This window comes from Fringilla coelebs (assembly GCF_963513975.1).
Source record: "Fringilla coelebs genome assembly, chromosome: 1".
Classification (NCBI taxonomy): Eukaryota; Metazoa; Chordata; class Aves; order Passeriformes; family Fringillidae; genus Fringilla; species Fringilla coelebs.
The window spans coordinates 109,468,182-109,492,658 of NC_140028.1; the positions used below are offsets into that span (position 1 = coordinate 109,468,182).

The following is a 24,477-nucleotide window of genomic DNA, read 5'->3' on the forward strand; positions in this document are numbered from 1 at the left end:
ACATCATGAAAGTGCTTTACAGAGTTTGAATACCATTACTCTACCATGGGACAAAAGGACAACAGGTGTGTGCACTGCACAGTTAGAAGTTGTCATATGCAGAAGCCATGATAGGTAAATCAGGGTTAAAAAAAAATCTACTGACAAAAATATATATAGTTCAGGTTTTGAACTTCAGTTATGACTATTAACACAATTATATAAATATACAGGCACCATTAGGTTCCTGCGTTAACTGTGGGGGCCACACAGGGATTTTCAGAAATAGATCATATTGAACTCTGCTGAAATAGTTTCTGCTGTGCTCCATAGGCTCCCAGCCAAACCATTTTCCCAGATGGTATAATTCTTTTTTTTTTTGCGCTACACTGAGCCCACAATTATCTTAATTTCTTCACATTAAGGCTGGTGCTGAGGCATTCTGGTACATGGTCGAAAACAAATTCAGGTTGTTTTTTTTCTTTTGATTTACAGAGAGCTCCTCTTACAATTCTTCCCTCGGTAATCTCTTCATTAAAAAAAAAAAATTAAAATGCTTTAGGCTAGATCCTGCTGTCCAGGTAAGACAGTTTTGTTTAAGCTAGAGCATTACCAGTCATGCAACCCTACTCCTTTCCATAGTTGAGCTGTGTTGTACAGTGCTACTGCCTCCCTTTTGCTGTACTCTGTGGGAATTTGGCTCCTGCGTAGCCTTTGAGGCTCTCTAGGTTTCAGTTCTTCAAGGAGACTGCATTTACTTGCTAGGCAGTTTTGCAATGTTTGTGGTATTACAGCCCTGACAAAAACAATGCAGCATGATCAAGACTCAGGAGTTCTTGCCTGCTGCTTTCTAAATACGTGGTGAATAATTCAGGCACCTAAGAAATTCTGGGCATGGTAATAATGTAGATGAACAGAAGAAGGAGGGAATACTCTAGGGCAAAGAGAGGCCAAACCAAGAGATTTTTGCTGTGTTTTGAGTTCCAGGAAAAACAATGAGCAGAGCCCATTACCTAGAAAACACTGTCATACCAGTTTCCAAAGCCACTTTGCCTTTTTCCCAATTCCCAGAGTAGAGACACAGTGCATGGTCAAAGAACTTGTCAGTCCTGAATGTTACTGGGCGGTTAGTAACAGTACAGAGCTACGCTGGCAAGGCAGGGCTTTGGTGAGTACCAGCAGAGGTGAGGCTTCCAGAGGCCTAGGGGAGGTTATCAAGTATTACATTCTAACAACTCTCAAGACTCATTGGCTCTGTTTTCCCACCCACGTCCTCAAAAAGTAAAGAACTCCCAACTCCCCTTGGCCAACTTACTCAACTCCCAGCAGCCGTGACTGTTTTTTGACAGAGTACTGCTGTAATAGAACACTTAACAGATACAGATCTTTGGATGCAAAATCCAAGGTACATTGTTCTCAACCCAGTATCAGCATTAGTACTGGAAGGCAGCTGCTCTCTAGGATGTGGTACTCTGATAATTGAGGTAATGCAGCTCTCAAGGGCCAGGCTGTACATCCTACCAGGCTTGAGTCTGCCCTTATTACACATCCTTTGTATCTGTAAACATAACATGACTGGGAAATTCAGTCAGTGCTTAAAGACAACATCATTTACAGCTCCATGCTCTTTAAAGCACAAGATTATGAGAATGGAGAGATGAAACAAACCACAAAGACTAAGCCTGCCCCCCAGTGTTGCTTCATCTCAAATACTGTAATGCAGTTTCAATATCCAGTTAAATACTACCCCAGGTATATTAGATTGAGCATGGCTGAGCTCACGTGGTTGCTGATCAGAGACTAAGTAATACTAATACATCTACTTCATCTCTGGCACAAAGAGAATTACCCAGAAATTTAAAACAAGTTTCTATGGGGCTTGTTCACTGGCACTTGATTCTGGCTGTCACACCTAGATGTCAAATGATCCCAAATCTTTGGTCTCAAATCAAATGTTAATGAAACTGACCTTGTGTGACAGAAATAACTCTGTTGAAACCAGTGAACTTAAGCTCTGGGAGACCATACACATATTTTGCCTTTTTCTCAATAGATATGTTCTGTTGTAATCAAGCAGTTTTTATGGTTTGAATCCCTTTGCTATGGTTGTATATACTCTGAAAGATATGCAAAATAAGTGGTTTGTTTTAATTAAAAGAGGAAGCTTATGACAGACAATACCTTAACAGTTTTCTGTAGGCAATTACTTGAAATAAAGCAGACAGATGTTATGTGATGGCTTCATTACTGTAACTCAGCTAGAATGGAAATTCAGTACAGAAGATAGGAAACATGAAAAGGAACAGAAAACATCAGATTGAGCAAAAATTAGTAAGAGCTTGCCATGCTACTCACTAACCAGAGGAGTGGATTATATACATGAAACTGAAGACTTCAGTACATCAAATGGCAAAAGCCAATCCCCATGGAAGTTACTGGATTGATGGTGATTGCTAGGATATTGTAAATGACTCTGTAAATTAGGCAAATCAGGGGCAGGTGAGTTGTCAACAGGAAAAACCAAGGCAATAAATACTTGAAAGGTTTTAAACCACTCATACATGCTCTGGTAGAAGTTGTGACATGAGTCTGAATTAGTTGTGATCTTTCAAGGGGACGATCTAGGCATCACCATGGGCAGCTTGATGAAGACATCTGCTCACTGTGCAGTTGCAGTCAAGAAAGCGAATAAGATGTTAGGCTGTATTAAAGACAGAACAATACAGAAAAATATTACAGCATCTATTTCTCTTAGAGGTGATAATGAATATTTGCTGTTTCTTCAGCACCTTAAAAAAAGTGACATATTAGAAAAATAAGGCAGAAAAGTGGTAAGTGAATGGTAGAAGCAGCTCCTTGGAGCTGGAAGGACAGTAAAACTACCTTAGTTTATTTGTTAATAGGGGGATAGATGACAAACATCTCAAAAGCAATTATTCCTATATAAGATACATACTTGAAAGTCCAAACAATAGATGGACCTTAATACCACTTGTTACCATCATCATCGTAAGTATTCTAAAAAGCCCCATGTTATTCTTCAGTGCTTTTTATTCAGCTAGTTAAATATTTTCTCTGAAGCAACTGCCACAGTTTGTTGAAGTTTAACAGTAATAATTTCTGACAGAACTGTCACAGCTGATGCACATTAACAACTGTCTTAGAGGTGCTGCAATGATAAAAATGTCAGTAAGAGAAGGTAACTGCTTGGGCCTCATCTCTGTCCAGAACCCACCAGAGCTCTCATTTGTCTGCGTGCAGGCCACCATAGTGTTCTCTGATTCTATTTGAAGACCCATTGTAAAAGCTGAGCAGTGAACCTTGAAATCATCAGCAAAAGCAGACAAAGGCATATTTGTAAGTTACTATTGCATGTTACTTCAGCTGCAGCTAACTGATAAATCAGGAGATAATAAGTAGGATAATCGCCTCTGCTGTATCTGCATTCCTTCCTCTTACCCATTCTGCTTACCACACTCATGCCTAAATTTTTGATAATTTCATCCCTTTGTTTATTTCATAAAACTCTCTCCATGGCCAACTATTTCCCTTTTGTTCATTCCCTTCCTCTACCATTTGCCTTGATACCAGATTTTACAAGTTTTGAAGATTATTCTCTCTTTCCCTTGTATCTGCATGCCACTTCAACTTAAGTAAGGGAAAGGATGAAGAGCAGAAAAAAGTGTTTACACATGGAGAGGAGAAGAAAAACACATTCCTATGACAAAATACCCCTTAGTATCAGAAGTGAACATTTCTGGTTCGCATGATTGGAAGAAACTTTAAAACAGCCACATTATAAGAAATGGCTATCAACTGTGAGCAGGATTTTATTTCAGTCATGGGGTTTACAAAATAAAGCAATATTGATTTTAATATGTTCCACATAAAAACAAAGAGCCTCATATTAATATGCCATTTGTGTTGCACAGATAATTGAATAGAGGAAATACCAGTTGAGTGCTCAGCCTGAACTTTTTCCTTACTCATACATACTAAAATAAGTCAAATTACATAATACTTAAATAGGACGTATATTACATTCCATAGAAATAAGCCTTTGCCAAAGTAGTATTAAAATACTATAATAAAAGCTAATTTTAATAAAGATTTAGTCCTCTGTAGAACCTTCCATCAGCCCCAGCCTTTGACAAAGAACAGCTTTGGCCTCACAACATCCCTGTGAGGTAGGTTGTTGGTTATTTTGGTACAGCTGGGGAAACTGAGGCAAAGTGAAACTAAATAACTTGAACATAGCAGCTCAGTAGAAAACCTAGGCCACATCCCACTCTCTTGGTCCCATGCTTCCCATGCTCTTGCTAAGAAATGGGCTTGGCTTCTTTTCAGTGCACACAGTTGATACTTTCCAATCCAATATTCCAGACACACTGCTTTTCCTGGTGACTCATTGATACTGTGATATGTTTTTAGTATTTGTGCTCTGGCTAAGCAGAACTTTGCTGAAGTGAACACTGAACTTCATTAACCTTGCTGCATCAACACATACTCTTAAGCAACTGAAGATAAACCCATGATGTATGTACCATTTAGAAGTTACTTCATTCATAAAAAAAAGTCTTCATAGCTATTTGAAACAATGTCTCAGCCTTTAATCATGCAGAAGAGAAAAATCATTTTCTTAAATACACAATTTTTTTCCTAAGAGGATTGCTGAGCCATCTTGAAATTTGTCCTCAGTTCTCTCTTTAAACAGGTCAGCTTCATACCAATGCAAAATCCTAGCTTCTCTGTGAACACATTCTCCCAGTTCATTGAAAGGAAGAAATAAAATGGGCTGCCTTCCCCAAGTACTGAACTTTAAAGAGTTTTGCTGATTTAAAGTCAGATGAATCTGTCACATGTGCAAGCAGTGCCCACCCACACAGCACCTGTACTATCCAACATCTGACACTCCACTCCCTGCCTCAGGCTATGCACCTAAAGCTATCATTTAGAAAATGGCCCTCCTAATCCCTCTTTTCTTACAGCACCTATGTTTTATTTGCATCATTTCCACGCTCCTTAATTTATTTATTTATTAATCTTCCTTCCTGCTCTATTTCACTTCAAACAGAACATGGCAGAACAACAGGGGATGCTTGAGAAGCCAAACTTCAGATACACAATTGCAATAACTTAAGACTCCTCAGTTCTGTTTTCTGCTGTCACATCTTCCTCCAACTGCTAGGGCTTGCAGGCTCTCGTATTAACCTCAATACAGACAAGCTGTCTTTTTAACTTTTTCTGGAGTTTATCTGCAAACGTATGTCAGATTTCATCCCCTCTGTACATACCTAATTCATATACCTGAAGTTTGAGTACACTTACTATTTTCTTATATTGCCTCATAAAATCTCCTATTTAACATTGAAAACAAGTTGTAACATTAAAAGCTGAAAACAGGGAGAGAGAATTTGGGAATTACAGTCCAGCAACAAAACCTGGATCATGGCTGTTCATAAAGATTATATAGTACTCAAGGTGGTTTTGGTATGATTTAGCTTCTTGGGCCAATGAGGTATAAATTTCTGACCATGTCAGTATTGGAGAGAATAATATTACTATCTCGTAAGTAAGCAACCTTATTTAAGCACATGAAGCCCTATTAATCCCTGCTCCATTTTAGTTAGGGTATTTGAAAGGAAACCACAAGCAAGTTTAAAACTGCTCAAACAGGCAGAAATTAGAAAGGCTTTTAAAAAGCTACAACTATTGCAAAAGCTCAGATAAGCAAACTCCAAAGATGTGCAGCCCAATAGAATTTATATTGTGTTTACTTGACCTGAACAACACTGGGGTCTCAGCCATGGTGTGGTCAAAGTTTCCAAGAGCTGACAGATGCAGTCAAATACCAAAAGCCCTGTTCCCTGTGGTGTCAGGCCTCTAGCACAACTGCTACCATTAAAAATTCAACTAAGTTACTGTGGACATGACTGGTAGAGCTAGCCACAAACACAAAACTAGTAACAGGAGACAGTCACTTTTAATTGTCAATTCCTCTTAATTTTTAAATAAGATTGAACATGACACAGCTAACCTGTTAGAGAAGGGCAGGGGCAAAACTAATCCGCTCCTATATTTATCATCAGCTCAAGTAAATACAGATTCCAGATACCTACAGCAGGCATTTGGGAAGTCCAACTTTATTAAAATTACCTGGTTTTTAGCATTTTAACATCCTTAAATACAGACTACCACTGAGAAACACAATCCAAACTGTTCTTTTCCCAGTAATCACTGGACATGTCCATGTTCTGCCAGCAAACTGGTAACTTTATGGCTATGTTTTATTGTAAGCCAGAGGAAGTAAAACAGAACCTTAAAGCTGGGAATTAACAAGCAACCCACCATAAAAGCATGTCACATGCCAGGGAGTCCTTGAAGTGGCACACAACTCCATTATATGGACTGCCATCAAGAGTCTCATTTCTACAGCTGACAACCCTTCATTTATGGAATAAGCCTTCAACAAGCATTTTGAAGGAATGAAAAGGACATTCTTAGCATGCCTTAAATGAAAGCAACAACAAACCAGGATAAAGCTGGACTTCAGAGTCTCCAAAGCATACCAAGCTTCTGCAGAGGATTGACTCAAAATTTCAGGCATACAGAGTAATTACAAGGTAGATACTGACAACTGGCATTTTGATAGCTGCTGGCAGCTATACTTAGCATGAGAAACACTTCTTTTAAAACAGTTTAACGTTCTGCACTATGGAAATCTGCTGCATTTCTGATTTTTTTCCTTATGCCTCCAGAAAGACACTGGAATGATATGCTTAGGAGAAGCCCCCAAAGGAACACCTTTAGTTATCAGTATCTGATGGGCTCCAGTGATAGCAGCCATGCAGAGGTTATGTTTTTATTCCCCATTCTTTAATTTAGCAGAGGTACTTTTAAGTGAAAAGCAAATCAAAACTTCATTCATACTCAACTCACAATCTCAAACCAGTCATCTATGGTGGGAGCAAGAAGACACTGTGCCAGGTAGCAAACTTAATTTCTATGTATAAATAAAAGTTTTATTGATATGCACTGCTATAAGCTCTGAAATAGAGCCCACCTGACCATAAGGACAACTGCCCGCTCCAAGGCCTATCCCTGAAGAGATCCAAATGCCCTGTTTCCTCTGCTATTGTACAGTCATGAGCTCAAGCTAAAACGTAAAGACTCACTAGACTCCAGAATCCATGTATATTTCCATTTTATTTGATTTGAAACTTGTACAGGGTTTTCTTGAACTGCCAGGATTCATGCCCAAAAACCTCAAAGGTGGTGCAATGGACAGTCTCATCTACCCTTCACACAGGAGACTAAAACTCTATTCATGTGCATTAGTGATTGCAATCTCTTTAGAGCATGAGGAAAAGCATAAGACTTCACATCTCTACCCCATCAAGTGACATGTCCATACACCATGAATTCCACAGAAATTGTGACAACAACACTTTTGCTGGCAACAATGGATTTTCAAGGAAGATACATGGCTCAGAGTCCAAGGTATTGGTATCAGTCTTTCAGTGGGGTTTTGTTTCCAAATGAAGTCTCCAACTTTAGGAATAGTCTCTTGAGCCCTCTCTTTAATAGCAGCTTCTAGCAGAATTTTTATGGACAGTTAACTCTGCAAGGGCAAGGCCAGTTTTAGTCTGTGCTCAAAAGAACCAGGTGAAATCCCAGCCCCACTGAAGTCAACAGCAAAATCTGCACTGACCTCAGAGAAGTAAATTAAAGCAAGTCAGCAGTTAGTCAAAGGGAACCCAACTGGGTGATTCCTGAACTATCCTTATCTTCTGCACATACACAGTACTCTGACACACGTAAGCAAGCTTTTTGTTCCCTTGTTTTTCTTGCCATTGGCAACTCTTATGGATGTTGGGTCTATTTTTGGCATTTACTCTGAGAAACCTCAACACTGGAGCACACCACTATTGTACTTCATTTTGCTTCTGATGTAAAAATTCAGAGAAGAGAAAAAACAGTTACAGCAGAACACTTCTGGTACTTGACAGGTTTGGTTCACTGAAACAGTTACAGGCAATGTTCTATATTCTTCGTGTACCAGTGCCATTTTGCCTACTTCCACTAAATTAAGTAACTTTAAGAAGTCACTGCCTTCCATCATTACTAAACTTTCTGACTGTGAATAAACACCATTTACGAGTTATACTTGGAGGACTGCTGCCTCAGACAGCTGCATGCTTCACAGAAGTAGCCAAACAAATCAGGCTTACCAGCTTTAGTTATCTCTCTGTATGTTAAGTTATTCTGTTTATCAAGTAAGCATCACTCCTCAATAAACAAAAAATTGTTTTTGATAGAAGACAGTTTTTATCTAGTATCGCTACTGCCACGTCTCATTATTAAAGGACAAATTCTGAAGACTGTAGTTGGAGTCTGGATACCTCTGTGTCAAATCAAAACTCCAAGTCTTAGTGCTTTAGGGTGAGAAAGACAAACCTCATGACAAAAACCAAAATAAAACCCTATTACACTACAACATTTTACCATTATTTAAATATACTGCAAATCAATATCAGAAACAAGGCAGGCATTTCTTTTGTGGATAATAGAAAAAAAAAAAACTTAGACAACTTAAAAAATGGCTAATGCAAACAAACAATTCAAACCCATCATTCCTCCAATCTGATACTGAATGAGTTTTAATTTGTTTTGCAGTTACTTCCGTACAGCACTCTAGAAAGGTAAACAAACTACAGCTCTGTTGTACTTGGACAGTATGAGTGGTATGGGACGCTCCAGAAGTCTCTAGTAGGCTATGGCTACACGTGACAGGATTCCTCAGAAGGGGAACGAACAGGTTTGTCATTAAGGTCACTTAAATCTTTGTTATAGCAAATTGGAACCAAATGGCTGACTTCTGCAGGATTTCTGACAGGAATCCAGTAGAGCTGGTTTCAAGTTTCAGATGGCCACTAAAACAGCTGTAACCTTCTCTTCCAGAAGTTGTGATCCACATGGTGTCCACAATGAGTGCATCAAGTCTGAGGTAGTCAACCTTTACGAAGGCTCAGTATCTGAACATAAAAAGATTTTGAAATGACCACTGGCTGTAGGTATCTTTCTGAGCAATTAAAGCACACTGATGACTCTTGTTCAATCATTTACATTAATTTGCCCCATATCCAATGGAGAAGTTGCAACATATTATGCTTCCATAGTGCAGGAGAACCAATCACTTATGTCAAAGCAGTCTGCACTTGCTGCAGTAGATCCAGCAGAAATAAGGTGGCACGTTCATCATAGCTGTTAGCTGTAGTTTAGTTACCTTAGTAGAAGGGTTACCAAAAAAGCATTCCTTAATTGTAATGTGTGTGCAGCTCTACTGATCCCCAAGCACAGCATACTGGTTGTCTAGCTGAAGTTTAAGTGCCTGGTTTTTTGAGACCTCATCCCTACCTCTAGTTTTGTATTTTACTACTTCAAAGCTCTTCTCCATTTCTTTATCCCTATGGGAAAATAAATGTAATCAGTAAATATCTTGTCACTAACTTGTGAATTGTGAATTTCCAGTCCATTTCCACCCCATCCCAACAAAAACATTACGAACACAGAATGCAAACTAAGATCTAGAGCTTAACAGAACACCTAAACATTCCCAAGCAAATCTTTTGAAACCTTATCTCCAAAATAAGCTCATCACCCAGTACAGCTTACATTAACACTCCCAAAGTAAATTTAAGTAAATTAATTTAAATTTAAAGTTTTAAAAAATTAAGATTTAAGTATCTGACAGTAAATTTAACCTATTTATGAAAAATAGGTTCTAGAAAGAAGAAGTAATTTTCTAGAACGCTAATTCAGAATTTCATCTTGGCTCAATGTGCACCATTCAAATCACAAAGCATCAATAACACCATGTCTCCTTTACTACACGAAAAAAATACCCAGAAGAAACAAAGCTTCTCCTAAGCTGTATTAAGCAAGAGGGGGGAAAAAAAACCCAGTAACAAAAAACCACCCCAAATCCCCCAGGTGAATTAGGTATTGGCCTAGCCATCTCTTCTACTGGGAATAAGGTTATAGAAAGATCAGGATTGAAAGATAGGGTGAGACCAAAGTCTTCAGCACCACATAATAAAAAACACTTAGCAAAACTGGGGGAGCTCGTCTCTGTAAATCACAGCTCAGACAGCAAGTGTATTGATTTGTAGTTATACTGCACTCCTCCAGTTAAACCACTTCCACATCTCTAACAAGAAGGCTGAAAGCTCAGGACTTCTACATCTATCTGCTGAAGGAAGTAACACAGAGCTTCACCATGCCTAGTCTAGTGTCTGAGGGAAGCACATGCTGTCAGTACCAGAAATATTCAGCGAAATCCTTCAGCTGTCAAAGAACACAACTGGCAGTCTTGTTTGGCTATCTCTCTGTGCTACGAAAGTTATTTCACAGAAACAGAGTTGGACAATACATTAACCACCCCTTAGTTATTTCTTTCCTCTATGGAAAGATTCAGGCTTAAGCACTAGGACAAAATAAGAACTTAGAGAAGGCAGTTAGAGATCTCTTGGGGTATCAGTGGAATGCACTTACTTTCGACTGTCTACGAGCTTGGCAGTGGACTGCAGTGAGGGGAACTGTGTGTCACTGTAGATCTCTGGTGGTCCTTGCTGTGCTCTCCGTGGCCGCCCGCCTTCCCTGGCACCTGGCGGCCGGTACACGCCACCAGTCTGCACTGGTTCTGGAGTTTCTGTAACTAGGAAAACAACAGGATTCACACATGAAAACAAGTCTGCATTCATAGCTGAACAGAACCCAAAACAACCAACACACAAACAAAACTCCACAAACAAGAAATGAAAAGAATCTTACAATTATGCTTTTCTATCTTTTAAGTTTTGGAAGCAAGTTTTAGACAAGGCAGGAAATCAGGTGTCACCTAACAACCTACACTCAGTCAAACTGAAACGTGGCTCCAGAATATTGTCTCTCAAAGTTTAGGGAATCTGAACTACTAAGGAAGACTTCATGTTTCTCACTGGCAATTTATTACCAACAATTTAAACACATTTAAAACAGATCTAAACACGTAATTATAAATAATAAATTTTGCAATGTCATGTTCTAAACATTTTAAGAACTGATTTGAAAAGTGTGCTTTTCAAATGGCCACAATAGATCAGATGCTGGCTGAACATCCACTGAAGTGGTAAAGCAGTATTTTCAGATCAACGGAAATGCATCCAACAGGTATTTCACAGACTGCAAAACAGAGGGATGTCCTGTAAATACAGACTGTTTCCCCCCATTTTGAATCTGGAAATAAAAAAACCCTTCCACATGTGTTTTAAAGTATCTGACAGATACTTTAAATTCAATTCTGTTCCTCAGATCCCTTAACACAAAGATTTCCTTGATGGCTGGCATGCCAAAACAGCCATTAGTTCATTAAAGGGTGCCTGAACAAGAGCTGCTCCTTGAGCTCTACCCACTGAGCAAGTTAATTTAACCTGATGCACTTCTGATTGGAAAAAAAAACAAGTCTGAGTTTAATTTACCGACTGGTTCAACGACAGGGGCTGGTGCAGGAGCTGACTTGTTCCAAGGACCAGATGATCTGTCTACACTACCACCACTACCAGTCTCTTCCCAACTGTCACCAGGTTCTTCTCTTTTTTCACTTTCATCATCTTCTTTTTCACTGTAAGAGAAAAACGATCAGTAGCACCCTACAAACAGAGGTTTAAGATTTGCCAGAGATTACACAATCCCCATAAGACAAGAGATTTCATGGCCGCCATGCTGAAGATACTAAATCAAACTAGACTACGTTAATCCGGTACTCACTGTACTAGCAATTTCATCTGAACAATTTCTGGCATGATGCTACATAACTTGGCAACTGAAAAGGAAAAAAGATCCTAAAAGAATAATAATTTTAAAAAAAATCAACTTGAACAAAGTGATCAAAGAAACTGGCAGGTTATTTTGAGCAGAAAGGCTTTTTTCTTACTAATGCAGACGTGCATTTGGAAGGGATGACAAGATAAAACTGGAAAGGTCTACAAGTCCAGTTTCCATAAAATGCTTTAGTCAAGAGGAAGAAATAGTGGAGTAGTGCTGGAAGAAAGCAAGTCCTGAGTTCACATTTCCTACAACCACAACCACCTAAGAAACACCCTTATATGTATGGGTAATATACAATCCACAAATAAACTAAGATCTCTTTTCTTAAAGCAGGCAAAAAAAAAAAAAAAAGACAGAAAAATATAATTTTTTCAAAGACAGACCCAATGCAAAAGCTTGGCTGTACTTTATTTAGACTATTTTATTTTGCACAGATGTAGTCAGACACATAAAATAATTTGCTGGCTAAAGTTACTACAGAAAACTGTGTGGTAAAGTAGGACAGAGGTGGAAGGTGAGGCTATTGAAAAGAAGCAAGAAACTGTCAGCAATGTGTGAATTCAGAAGTTTATAACACACCAAATCCTACTAATCATGATCATGATCTGTGTAAGCTTTCTGTTAAGTAATGGTCAGAGAACAGAAAAAAAATGCCTGTAAATGGCCTTTCACTGTTCATCCTAACAACCATAGTAAGGTGGCCCAAGGGCCTAAACACCTTATTTTAAATGATAGAAGCACTGCCTACAGACTTAACTACAACAGAGCAAGCACAGGGAGCATCCCACCCCCGCCAGACACTCTGTATCTTTGTTTCATCAAAGAGACCTCCAGAGATGGATAATTTATAACTGCTAGTGGGTTTTTTTTCCCATTACTTCTTCACTCTTCCCTTGAATCCACTAACTGAATGGTTACAAAATCCTGTGGCAAAAACTTCCACATGCCTGAAAATCTGCCACAGTATGAAAAATATTAGGAATGCTGGCCTTTGTCTGGAAAACCAAAGTAGAGGCTTTTCAGTCAAACAGCACCAGCAGCTCACTGGTTGTCTAATCAGACGTGATTATCTACGGTGACACTTCAGTGCCATGGACAGCTTGTGGGACAAATTCATGCAAATGGCCCAAAGGACTAGTTAACTGAAAGGAGTGGGGGAAATGCTATGATCCAAAAGAGTAAATCCAGAAATGTCAGACCTGCTCACACAGTGAAGAAAGCATCTATTGCACTGGTTACAGGTAGGCTGATTTTAACATGACATTACTTTGAACATAAACACCTGGACAATGACGATTATCTAACATTCTCAGTCTACAACTGAGGTCATAAAAATCCTTTTTCTGACATGATGAAAAGTTGTGGGTTTTTTTAACCAGGACAGACATAAGTAGACTTACTTTCCACCAGACAACAGGAAAAGTCTAATGAAAAATACAAACAAGGAACAGTGGATTAGATTCATCAATCCTGTGGGATTTTCTCATGGGACACTACTTTTACCAACTGTATTTCTGGTTTCTTGAAATTCAAGTGCAATGATTCAGGAATTTGCCCCCAACTAAAGATGCTGAGTAGATTTAGTCAGATACCCTTACAGCAGTCAAATGATTCAGTGGGAATTACTATCCTGCACTACTCCTAGGAATTCCTACTTGACTACCTTTATGGAGCAGAATGCTAAGCATTTAAAAAAAAAAAGAAGTCTTAAGTCCCAAACAAAACAGATAGCTTTGTTGAGTATGAGCAGAGATTCAGAAAATAAAGAGAATATTGGCAGAGACTGGTCAAAGTTAAATTACCCAGTAGTAAACTTGTGTACTATCAGAAACATATCAAACCTCTCTTTAACTGGACTCCATGAAAGCAGCTCTGTAGAAAAAAACCCATCATTTTTAGACATTGTTAAGGATTACACTGAAGAAAAAAAAAAAAAAAAAGAAAAAGCAATACCTTATTTGCATGGACTGAACTCTAAGACCACTATAATCAATTTCTTCCTTTTGTTCAAACTCCTTCCAATCATCCTCTTCCTGTAAGAAGACAAAAATATAAGTAGTCACTTTCTTTATAATCAAAGTAGAAAAGAAGAACATAACTAAGATAATACAAAAAAACCCAAAACCTGAGGGTGAAGGTACAGCTCCAGGAGAAACCAAACTGTGTGCCCCACTGCCAAGAGGAGAAAGGACTGCACGCCTTCATTCCCTAAATCACTGTGTCACCTGGAATGCACCTGAGAGGTGACTTTAACTCACTAGAACAGCTAAGAAATGCCCCAGCAAGAAGTTATTCAAGCAAAGAAAACCACATCACCTCAGCAAAAACATATCAGGAAATCAAGCAACAACACAGTGTGGAACACGACCCTGCAGTCATGACCAGGGCAATACAAGAGCAAGACCTCTCCCTTTCACTAACACAGCTGGAATGCACGCAAAGCTTTAAATTCACTTTTCAATCACCTATTTCATGAGCCAAACAAAAAAGAACATTTGGAAGAGCTTACAGTGGATTTATGACAAAGATCAATAATGGTACATTTGACTTTTTCACATTCACAACCACATTTACAGCCTTTTCTCCTAAGCAGTTTTTTTTGTAACAGTAGAAAGGTCAGCTTCAAAACCACAGCAATCTTAGTACACAAAATACATGTATCTTTCAAGAGAACCACCTGAGGGTTTTAAAATGGGAGTTTGGGGAAAGAGGGACTCGCCTAAGTGGAGGCAGTTTTGTCCTACTGTGTCACCAGGAGATTCTGGGATTATTAAGGTAGACTAAAAATGGACCAGAACAGACAAGCAGTCCTCCCATGTTTCCAGTCCCAGCTTTAAGACACTCACACACAGCCTAATTAGTAGTTTACCTAATTCTTACACTCTATATGAAATGCAGTTATATTCCTCCAAACAGGAGGACCCTGTAAGCAAGGTCTGCCAAAGGTGCAGCCCCTTTCCACTGAACAGCTGAGAATAAAGCTGCTTCTAGAGCCCTGTGATGGGATCTCCTAGACAGTCAATTCCAACAGAAAAAACTTTGACCTGCTTTAGAGGAACAGGAGAAGTAGGAAGTGACCTCATGTTAACTGCACTGTCTGCTGAAGATTCAGTCTTCTGGAAGAGCAGCAGGCTACAGTGCTAAAATCTTTTTGATTTCTTAAATCCCCATCTCCATGGAAACGTTAGTTTCCAAGCTAACATACCTTTCACATTTAATGACTTTTGTTTATAATCCAAGTACCAGCTTCAGTCAAAGCCAGATATTTTGCAAGCAAGTGAGCAGAAGAGCAGCTGAAAGATTAGCACTGACCTTGATCTACTTAAAAAGCTACGGCACGTGTCAAGCTCCCCAGGTGAAACAACAACAGGAAACAGGAGAGTATTTCTTAAAATTCATTTTGAAATACACAGCATTAGAGCTCTTGTATCAATCTAGTACAAGATAATATCCTTAAATTACTGATCCTCTATATAAGCATGAAGGAAGCAAGGTATCTAACTTCCAAGAACCCTTTCACAAGCCATCTTTTTATACTCAGAGTATAATGTTAGAAGGATTACGATTCAATTCGTAGCAGTAGGACAGGGAACACATCCTCAGATTACTACGTGCTGAAGCCTCCAAAGGAAAACAATACCAAGAGACAAAAAAACCAAACTAGAAATAGAGATAAAAAGTGCGAGTAATTTTTTAGGTCCTATCTGTCTGGTCTACAGCAGACAAATATATAACAAAGGTACGGCACGTGTCAAGCTCCACAATTAAAAAACCATCAGGCAGGCAGCAGTAGAGTATTTCTCAAAATTCTTTCAACAATATAAAGGATTAGAGCTCTCATAATTACTTTTGATTTAAATTTCATTACTTCAGCACTGATATTGTTGACAGGAAGAACAAGGGCGGAGGAAGAAACAGAGAGCTACTAACTCAACTACGGACACTTAGGCTTCTCCTGCATTCTTATCGTTTCACTGTACTACGCTACCAAAAAAAAACCAACCGAAAAACAAAAACAAAACAAAAACCTATTGGCAGCAAAATCCTGCCTGGTAACGAGGCACAGAGCTCGGGGGACTCTGGGGGAATCTTATCGCCAAGGTCCACATGCCACGCTGCACAGCCCCAGGTGGCACCTGACGCAAACCTCCGGTTCCGGCCGCAACACCCAGAAACCTGGGAGGGAGTGCCAGGCTCAGCCGCAGCTGCAGAGCGGGAAGGGGCCCAGCTTTCTCGCCTCCCCCAGGGCAAGGACGGCCGACGAAGGCTCCCCCCACCCCGCCAGCAGCAACAGACGAGGCAGCAGCGCCCGCCCGGCGGCCTCAGGGCGGGGCCGGGAGCGCCGCCAGCCCCGCACGGCCCCGGGCGCCGCATGGCCGGGCGGCGGCGGCGCCCCCTGCCGGCAGGAACCCACGGCCTCCCCGCCCGCACCTTGCTCGCCGCCTTAGCCGAGGAGCCGCCGGCGGCGCTGGAGGCAGCGGCGGCCCCGGAGCCGCCGCCCTCAGTCGGTCGCGGGGTCCCCGCGGCCGCGCCCGCCGCGTTGGAGCCGGCGTTGGAAGCGCTAGAGGCGGCAGCGGCGGCGGCACTTCGGCTGCTCTTCTCCTTCCGCTTCTTCTTGTCCCGCTTGGCGAAGAAGTCGTCCAGGCTCCGCTCCTCGGTCTCCGCCATGGCGGCGGCCGGGTGGGGAAAGGAGGGCGGCGGCGGCCCGGGCTAAGAGGTGAGCGGCGCGGCCCTCCCGCTGCTCGGCGAGCGCGGCCGCCTGGCTGCGGCTGCTGCAGCGGCGGCGGCTCCTGCCCGGGCCCGCCCGGCGGCCCGCGCACCCCACGCCTGACGCGGCCCGCAGGGAGCGGAGGGGCTGAGGGGAGACGGGGCGGGGCCGCGCCCCTGACCGCGCACGCGCTGCCCGCCGCGGCCAATGAGCGCCGCCGGCCGCTCAGGGGTGTCTCCAGAAAGGCCCGAAAGGCGCTGACGTTGAGGCGCGTGAGGATGCGCGCGGCGGGCACGGGGAGGGCGGTGGCGAAGCGGCCGCGGATTGGCCGAGCCGGGCGGGACAGCGCGTGCGCGCTCGGGGCCCGGGCTCGCGCTGGCCCCTCCCGCCCCGCCCTTCCGCGTTCGGGCAGCTCTGGGACCCGTGAGGGCGGGAGGGACACGGCGGGCACCGGCCGTGAGGGACGCGGGGCACGTCGGGAGGAGTGCGGCCAGCAGGGCGAAAGAGGTGATCCTGCCCCTCTGCTCAGCCCTAGTGAGGCCGCATGTAAAGTCCCGTTTCCAGTTCTGGGTTCATCAGGACAAGAAGGACGAGCTACTAGAGAGGGTGCAGTGGAGGGCCGCAAAGATGATGAGGGGACTGGAGCATCTCTTTATGAGGGCATGAGAGACTTCAGGAGCTGGGCCTGTTCAATCTAAAGGCACAGTTCGGGGGGTGGGGGGGTGGTCTCATAAATTTACATAAATGTCTCCAAGGCAGGTACCAAGAGAGTTCCGGGCTCTTTTTCATAGAGCCCAGCAACAGGGCAAGGAGCAATGGCCGTAAGCTAAATCACGAGAAATTTCACCTTCGCGTGAAGAACTTCTATATATTGAGGATGGCAGAGCACTGGAAGAGGCTGCCTGGGGAGGGTGTGGGGTCTCCCTCTCTGGAGACATTCAGACCCCTCCTGCATGCGTTCCTATGTCACCTCCTCTAGGTCACCCTGCCTTGGTCGCAGGGACCCTTCCAACCCTAACAGTTCTGTGATTGAGACCAGCATAGCTCCTCTGGAAGCCGTTGGCTGCTCCCGCTTTGGGTGCAGGCTCTTTCTGTCAGGACCCCTCCCAGGAGGCTGCAAGAGCTGCTGGAGCAGCCCCAGTCCTCAGCTGGTCCCTCAGGCTCAGGGCCAGCCCAGCTCCCCCCAGCCCTTGAGGAAAGGTGACATTCTTTCCCAGCATGGACTGCGGGGACAGTCATTGCCTCCCACACCCCAGCAAAGGCTGTGAACTTACACTGTCACTGCACAGGATGCAAGGAATTCATTTAGCTTTCATCTTGGGTCTCTGTGGTTAAGTGAGTAAGTCCTGAAACACCGCTCTGTCTAGGATGTCTGGATGTGTTGGCCTGAGATTCCTAGCTGCTTTTCTGACTGGCATTGAAGCCTAGGGAATATAGGCTAGAAAACAAGCTTTGCAGCTGGTGTTTGCAGATTATTACCTCTCACTTCGGGTACTGTAGTGACCTTTAACTCTGGGGAAAAACATGGGTGTTTAAAAAGTTCACTGTGGCTTCAAATCACGTCAAAAGCTTTGAGGCAGGATATTTGGAAAAACATCCTCAGCCTGTCATGACTCATAAATAATTACATGAAACACTGTTTCCAATTACTTACACTTCTTTCATCAGCCATATAAAGGAGGTAGAAGTTCCTACTGGGAAAGTGTGAGCCCAAATGAGAATTATCCATCAAATATGTATTGGTTTGTATTACAGTTATATAAAAGTAGGCATGTTTGTATTCTGGAGTTATTTAGTATAATTCTGTACATGTCATATTTTCACTTGAAATAATTTTGTATGTGTGCATTACTATACAAATTAAAAAGTTTTCTACTCTCTGGAGGTTGTCAGTTTCAACTTATGTCCATGACAATGCTGTTATGTAGTGTTTTCCATCCGTAGTTCTCAGGTTGTTTGAAAAAACAGGCAAGGTGCCATTGATGTTTCAGAAAGAGGTGAAAGAGGTTAAATACACGATGTCTTCATGAAGTGTTTTGTAGCTGTGAGTAACTGAGTCACTGTAGTGAAGCATTCTGCCTTTGGGTAATGCGTTACAATCCTCTTTTTATGCATCCCCCGATGTCCTCCTTGTATTTTTACTACCTGTGTACTTAGAGGATTTGAGCCTGCACAGAGCAGGCCCTAGAGAGCTAAACGTTGCAAGGATACCAATTCATTTGGTAGCACCAAGAATGTCATGTGATCAGTGACACTTTCCATTTGTGATAGGAGTCATTACTGAAGTAGGGAGCAAATTTGGTAGCAAAATCTCTTTTTTTCTGTGCCTCCTGGGTACTCCCTACTGTCCCTTTCAGCTGATGGAAGGTCACGGGGAAGGTGTGACAGGGAACAGCTGGGTGTGGAAGAGTGTTCCACATTCCTGTTGGCAAAGGCCACATTCCCTTGTGTTCGTGCTCCTTTATTTCCTGGGAAGCCAACATACCTCCAGCACTGCCCCATGCTGGGACTTGCAGGCTCAGCACTGGCAATACCATTCAACTAAGCAGACAGTTTGTGTCCCCCAGCTTTTGTGGTAGATAACCTAATAATGTGCTAAACATAGTGCTGTACCTCATTCTAAGCCAATCATTTCTTGAATTTCAGCAAGGGATAAAATATTTTCATTGTATTATTATAACAGATATCCCCATTATTAGGTTGGAGAATGTGAAACCAATGCCTTTTTGCAGCTTTTAGCATCTGCATCACTTGTCTCTTGCAAACACAGTACTGTAAGGCTGGAATGTCCAGCTCTGGATTAGAAACTTAATACCTGTCAGGAGCAGTGCACCAAGAAACATTTCAGCTGTTAAATCTGGAACAGACTCAGCAGAAATCATGGAAAATAGCAGCAATGTTTTGTGCCTCAAAAGGCTTAAATCCTGATTTAAAGACATATCTCGGTGCTTTAAAGGAAGCATTAGTGATGCAGTTATGCTTGGATTTACCTCCCACTTCTAGTTTTATTTTTATGTAAAGTTGTGAAAATGTGCTGATGCATGGCATTTGTATTTCTGTGAGAATGCGTTTCTTCAGCTTTTACCATTGAGATTCTTATTGTGGAAAAATTTAGATGCAGGAAAACTGTCATTTTTTTGTGTTTTTCTTTTCTCAAATTCAGCGTCTCTCAATACTTGCACAGAGGACACTTGGCTGAAGAATGGCTCACAGGCATGGACAGGCAGAAGTGACATTTGTAATGCACGGAATATATCCAGAATGCCACATTGCTGTGCCGGGAGCATGAGCTCAGCACACGGCTCCCTGCTGCACTGTGTATCACTGACCTTTGTGACCCGCCTTTGGCAAGACACAGCCCTCTGAGTGCCTCTGCTCAGGACTCCGAGGACTTTGTCTCTCTCTCCTCCTCATACAGTGGTGCTTGCCTGCCTCTTCTCTATTCTGGAGCTATGGCAAGTGCTGCTGTGATGCTGCTCCCTGTGCATCTTGGTGCATTTTATAAAGCCTGAGGCGCGAAGCACCACTACATGTAGGGAAAGGGGTGCAGCAGCCACTGTTCGCTTGGAGAAACTGAAGGAAGGAAAGTTGGAGTGAGTTTTGGGTGATGCAAGAGTTAGGAGCAGGCTTCCATTGCCAGTCTCCCAGTGTTTCATCTTCCTTTGTACCCAATTATCTCCATTCTGTGACATGAAGGTGACAGCATGCAAACTGCATTGACATTTGCAGAGCAAAAGCGGAAGAACATTCAGTAACTCCTGGGCAGAAGCCTGCTTAAGGAAATTGGAGAAAGTGCCCTTAGGTGCAGAGCAGCTTGCAGAAGGGTTCTGGTGGAGTCCTTGTCAAATCATGGGCCCAATTCTCTTTAGGAGCTTAGCCTTCCTCTAAGCTCTGAGTTTGGAGTAGTTTCAGACCTCTACAACCAGAAGGGAGAAGTTTTGTCACGCTCATTTCTCCACCACTGATTACCATCTGAATGCAGGCACTGGTGCCAGCAGTGCATGGTGGTTTGTTAAACTGTTAAATTTTAGACAATGCCAGAGTAAAAGTGACCTTAAAAATAATCTTTTAACCACAGAATCAGTATAATAGTTCTTATACTAAAATAGAACCAGTAGAATGATAAACTAGAATGCCTATTTCTAGCTGGTGAGCTATGTTGCTGCTCAGTGTGAAATCTTAAATGAGGCAGGGGCTCACACAGAGCTAGTACCCTCTCCTTCCCCCAAAGATGCAGCAGTGTGGGTTCAGGCTGTGGTGCAGAAGAAGCTGTGTCTGGCTGGGCGGAGTATAAAGTACACATCTGCTTTGAGAGCACAGCTCATCTGACCTAGTGACTAGCTATCTCCAAGGGGGTGGCTGTGCTTTACAGTCTGGACTAGTTCCTGTCCCCCTCCCATCACTGTGCTGCCATTGGTATGTGTCTGTCCCTGCAGTGGCTGGATTCAGGAAACCAAGTGTCAGGAAAGTTTTGCAGCATTTTGCAAGGCTAATTTTCTGCTGATTTTGAATCTTGAGCTGCCTCCTGAGGCATCAGACAGATGTTGGTGCTAACACAAGACAATGCAATGGGAATACATAGCACATGAGGGGGAGCAGAGGTGTCTTTTTGTGCAGCAGCTGCTTGTTAGATTGTATTATCTGTGCTCTCTGAGTGCATCCTGAGTGTTCATGAAAGCAAATGCCACAAATTCCTTCACAGGAATATAGGTGTGAGAGATACTGCAGTGGGAGATAAAAAAATCTGCTTTCTGCTGCCGATTTTCTGCAGAAAACCAGTTGGAAATGTCTTCATATGTATTTAATAAAGCAACTGCTAGACTAGAGGATAAATATAAAGCTAAATCAGTTTATGAACCTTAGTGCTTACAAATAGTTGTGAAAGCCTTTAGTCTCTCATATTCTCAATATCCCATCTCACACGATGAAGACTAAGCACACAGTGCTTAGACAGCATTCAAGCAGCCTGGAAGGGCTGCATAGCCAGCTAGGGACTCACAGGAGTCCGTGTAAAAGTGCAGAGAGATTTCTTCACAAGAACTTTAGCACTTAATATGAAAACACTTTGATTTAGAGGGGCCAGATGTGCTACATTTGACTTCTGATGGGCTATTCACAAAGATCATCTTTTCTGTGGTTTTTGGTCTTTGTTAGGAATAGAGAGAAAAACTGCTGGAAATTCATTATTTATGCTTAGATGCTTCCTCCTTTTCCAGACGCTTCTCTGTGTCTGGAATACCTTGATGGTTTTGAAAGAAACTATTTCCATTCCAATGAATAAACATCTTAGTATTAATCTAATTTAATTTTTATGGAGTATAATGGATCATGGCATATAAAAAGCTTAAATAATCTTTCTTTCACATCTGAGTCTAACTGTAGACTCAGAATTTCATCAGGTTTATCTCCATGAGTGACATTTATAAAGACTAGTTTCACAGTGGGATAGTCAGTTGCTCTTCACACCTGAAGCATCACTAGAAGATAGCAAATGGATCTGAATCCAGATTATATATTGTTATGTTTTTTAAATTTCCCTCTTAACTTTCAAGTCATAGGGAAATTGTTCTCTTCTCTGTCAGGAATGAGTGGGAGGTTATGTTCTGTTAATGCCAAAAAGTGATCAATCCTAGACACCAACCAGCTAGCACCAACCCAAGGGCGTGTGCCGTCTAATTTCTTGTATCACTGTTTGTGTGCATTTTCTGTCATCATCACTGTTCTTGGAGTCTCAGCTTCGTAAGTTCTGTCTGCACTGATGTATAAGAAGGTATTATTGCTGCTCTGAGGAGCCTACATTATATCAGGGAAAAAAACCCCAAAAAACCAGAATCTGCCATCATCTGCCTTTATTTTTTTGGTTGTTGTTGGGTAATCTTTTAATTCAGTAATTTTAATCAAAATCTTGCAGGTGGTATATGCCAGATGGACTTTTCACAGAGATTAAATGAACGGTCATTTGTCAAGCAGCTGCATCAGGAAGGATTTTTCCTGCATGGGGGAATGTACAAGGAAAGGCATGACAACACTTGTGTCACTATTCCTGTAATTCACTGGTTTAGTGGATTCTGAGAGTATTTGATTTTATCAGTCATTAAAATCTAAGTAGTTTTCTTAGCTAATGTTTCAATTAAAAATCAAAATATCTGAAGTCTACCTCTTGTATGTCCTGGATGCCACTATATTCTCTAATATATGCCATTTCTCAGTAGTCTTTGAGTCCATTTAATGAACTGTGTTGTCACCTGATGTAAGTGTTGGTCTTGTGAAGCCCAATCCGACAAACACATGTATGGTTAACTTATCGCTGTGCGGAAACTTGTGAAGGAAATTTTGTGTGATAGGAGCTAAGGTTCGTTATGTTTCTCTGAAAATGCAAGCTCCATCGTGGCATTTTATGTGACCATACTGCACATGCAATACAATGAGGTTGTCAATGTTTAAAATATAAAAGAAAGCCAAAAGTAAAAGATGGAGAAATCTTTTTCCTCATGACGCCATCAAAATACAGGAAATTACTTAAGGTCACGCATCAGGATGATGCTGTGTGGATTCGTTTTCAAAAGAAGTATGGCCAAACTTCCTTGGAGGGATGTTGATTTTCAACCATATAAAAACAAATATAAAAATATATCAATATATTAAAAAGTATCAAATTTTCACAAACTGATACCCTGGCTTGGACTTTCGGTATACAATAAAAGGATGTAACCTGGATGCTGGCAGAACTGCTGTTGCTCTCCTGCACCTTCAGCTTTTCCAGAAGTTTAGTCTAGACTTAAAAATGTGTTTGTAAGGTACCGTTGGGATGCTTAGATTAATGATTCTGCTGGTTTACATGTTGCAAAATTAATCATGTTGAGTTAACAGTGCACTTAAACTCCTTCGGCACTATTTGAATTAGATTTCACACTACAGAGCTGTTGTCTTGTGACACAACAGAACATTCATAATTTCCATGTGGGTGCTGTGTGCACAGTGGAGGGATAGCTCAGTCTTGATATATTTGTACTGTGAAAAGAACAAGTTGACTTGGTGGGAAATGGAGAGCTGATATTCTTTATCCAACCCCCTCCAGCTATCATGAAAAATACTGGAAGGAAATAAAAAGTCAAACAAAAGCATGATATTCTTTATTTTTATTATAATTTTAACATGAGTAAATTGAAATCTGTAAGCAAAGCAATTACGTGAAGAGGGTCTAATAAAGTTGTTCAAGCTACAACCTACTTTGATTGTTGAATCAAACTGAATAAAGCAGGCTGCTTTGATGGGTTTTTAGCTTCCACGAACATATCTGGCAGTGATATCTTTTGCTTTAATGCCAATGGTCTTCTGTGAGCTGGGAGTCATACTCAGCTGAAAGTAAAAAAAAAAAAAAAATTGGTCACTGCTATAAACAGGAAAATTGCTGAACCAAGTCCTATCCTCAGCAGCTGGTGAAATCTCACCAGCTTCAGCAAGATTTGATTATTTTAAAATACTCCCTGTCCTGAGCAGAAGAGCAAGTCAAAATCTGTGAATCAGATTCTCAGAGGTTCCCATGACTAAGGGTGATTAGGGATCTTAGAAATGCCCAACAAAGCAAACCAACCCAACCACTGTGAAGGTGTTTGCAGGTTATTCCCAGAAGAAAAATCTTAAGAGTTGGAACCACATTTCTTCACAAAAGGTACAGTCAGTGGTCCTGATTCTGTCCTTGGACTTCAGGACAAACTTACAGGCTTAGACAGGGAGTTTTCCCAGGATCACAGCTATAATTTTGGACTGCATTGAGGGAGGAGGAAGGATGGCATAATGTATTCAAATCAGGAAACAACAACATATCTACTTTGCAGCCACTGATGTAGCCCTGGTAGCAGCTTTTTAATGTCACATCTCAAACTTCACTTCAGAGAAGTGAAACTCATGGGCATGTTCCC

General features: G+C 41.7%; 2 protein-coding genes across 3 annotated transcripts in view; both read right to left on the reverse strand.

Moving 5' to 3' along the window:
* On the reverse strand, positions 1-16,730 carry CDV3 (CDV3 homolog). 2 transcript variants are annotated; one of them, XM_084213929.1, is made up of 5 exons: positions 16,279-16,730; positions 13,801-13,880; positions 11,499-11,641; positions 10,534-10,696; positions 1-9,014 (listed from the first exon to the last, which is right to left on the reverse strand). In XM_084213929.1, the coding sequence occupies exons 1-5, from the start codon at positions 16,513-16,515 to the stop codon at positions 9,008-9,010; spliced, it is 630 nt and encodes a 209-aa protein (XP_084070055.1). In that variant the 5' UTR covers positions 16,516-16,730; the 3' UTR covers positions 1-9,007. The 2 variants fall into 2 exon arrangements, with proteins under 2 accessions (XP_084070055.1, XP_084070054.1); XM_084213928.1 differs by having other exon boundaries at positions 1-9,446.
* The window catches only part of BFSP2 (beaded filament structural protein 2), a gene marked incomplete at both ends in the record, with an annotated part of 27,605 nt that continues 19,685 nt past the window's right edge, over positions 16,558-24,477 (reverse strand). Inside the window, one exon of the mRNA XM_084208092.1 lies at positions 16,558-17,086. Within this exon, the coding sequence (XP_084064218.1) occupies positions 16,558-17,086 (529 nt within the window). The remainder of the gene's footprint in view (positions 17,087-24,477) is intronic.

Coding starts and splice junctions, on each gene's coding strand:
- CDV3 (XM_084213928.1), bottom strand. CDS start 16,515: ATGGCGGAGACCGAGGAGCGGAGCCTGGACGACTTCTTCGCCAAGCGG. Junction 11,642..13,800: donor GTTCAGTCCATGCAAATAAG/GTATTGCTTTTT, acceptor TTTCTCTTACAG/TGAAAAAGAAGATGATGAAA. Junction 10,697..11,498: donor CCCTGTCGTTGAACCAGTCG/GTAAATTAAACT, acceptor TTGTTTTCCTAG/TTACAGAAACTCCAGAACCA.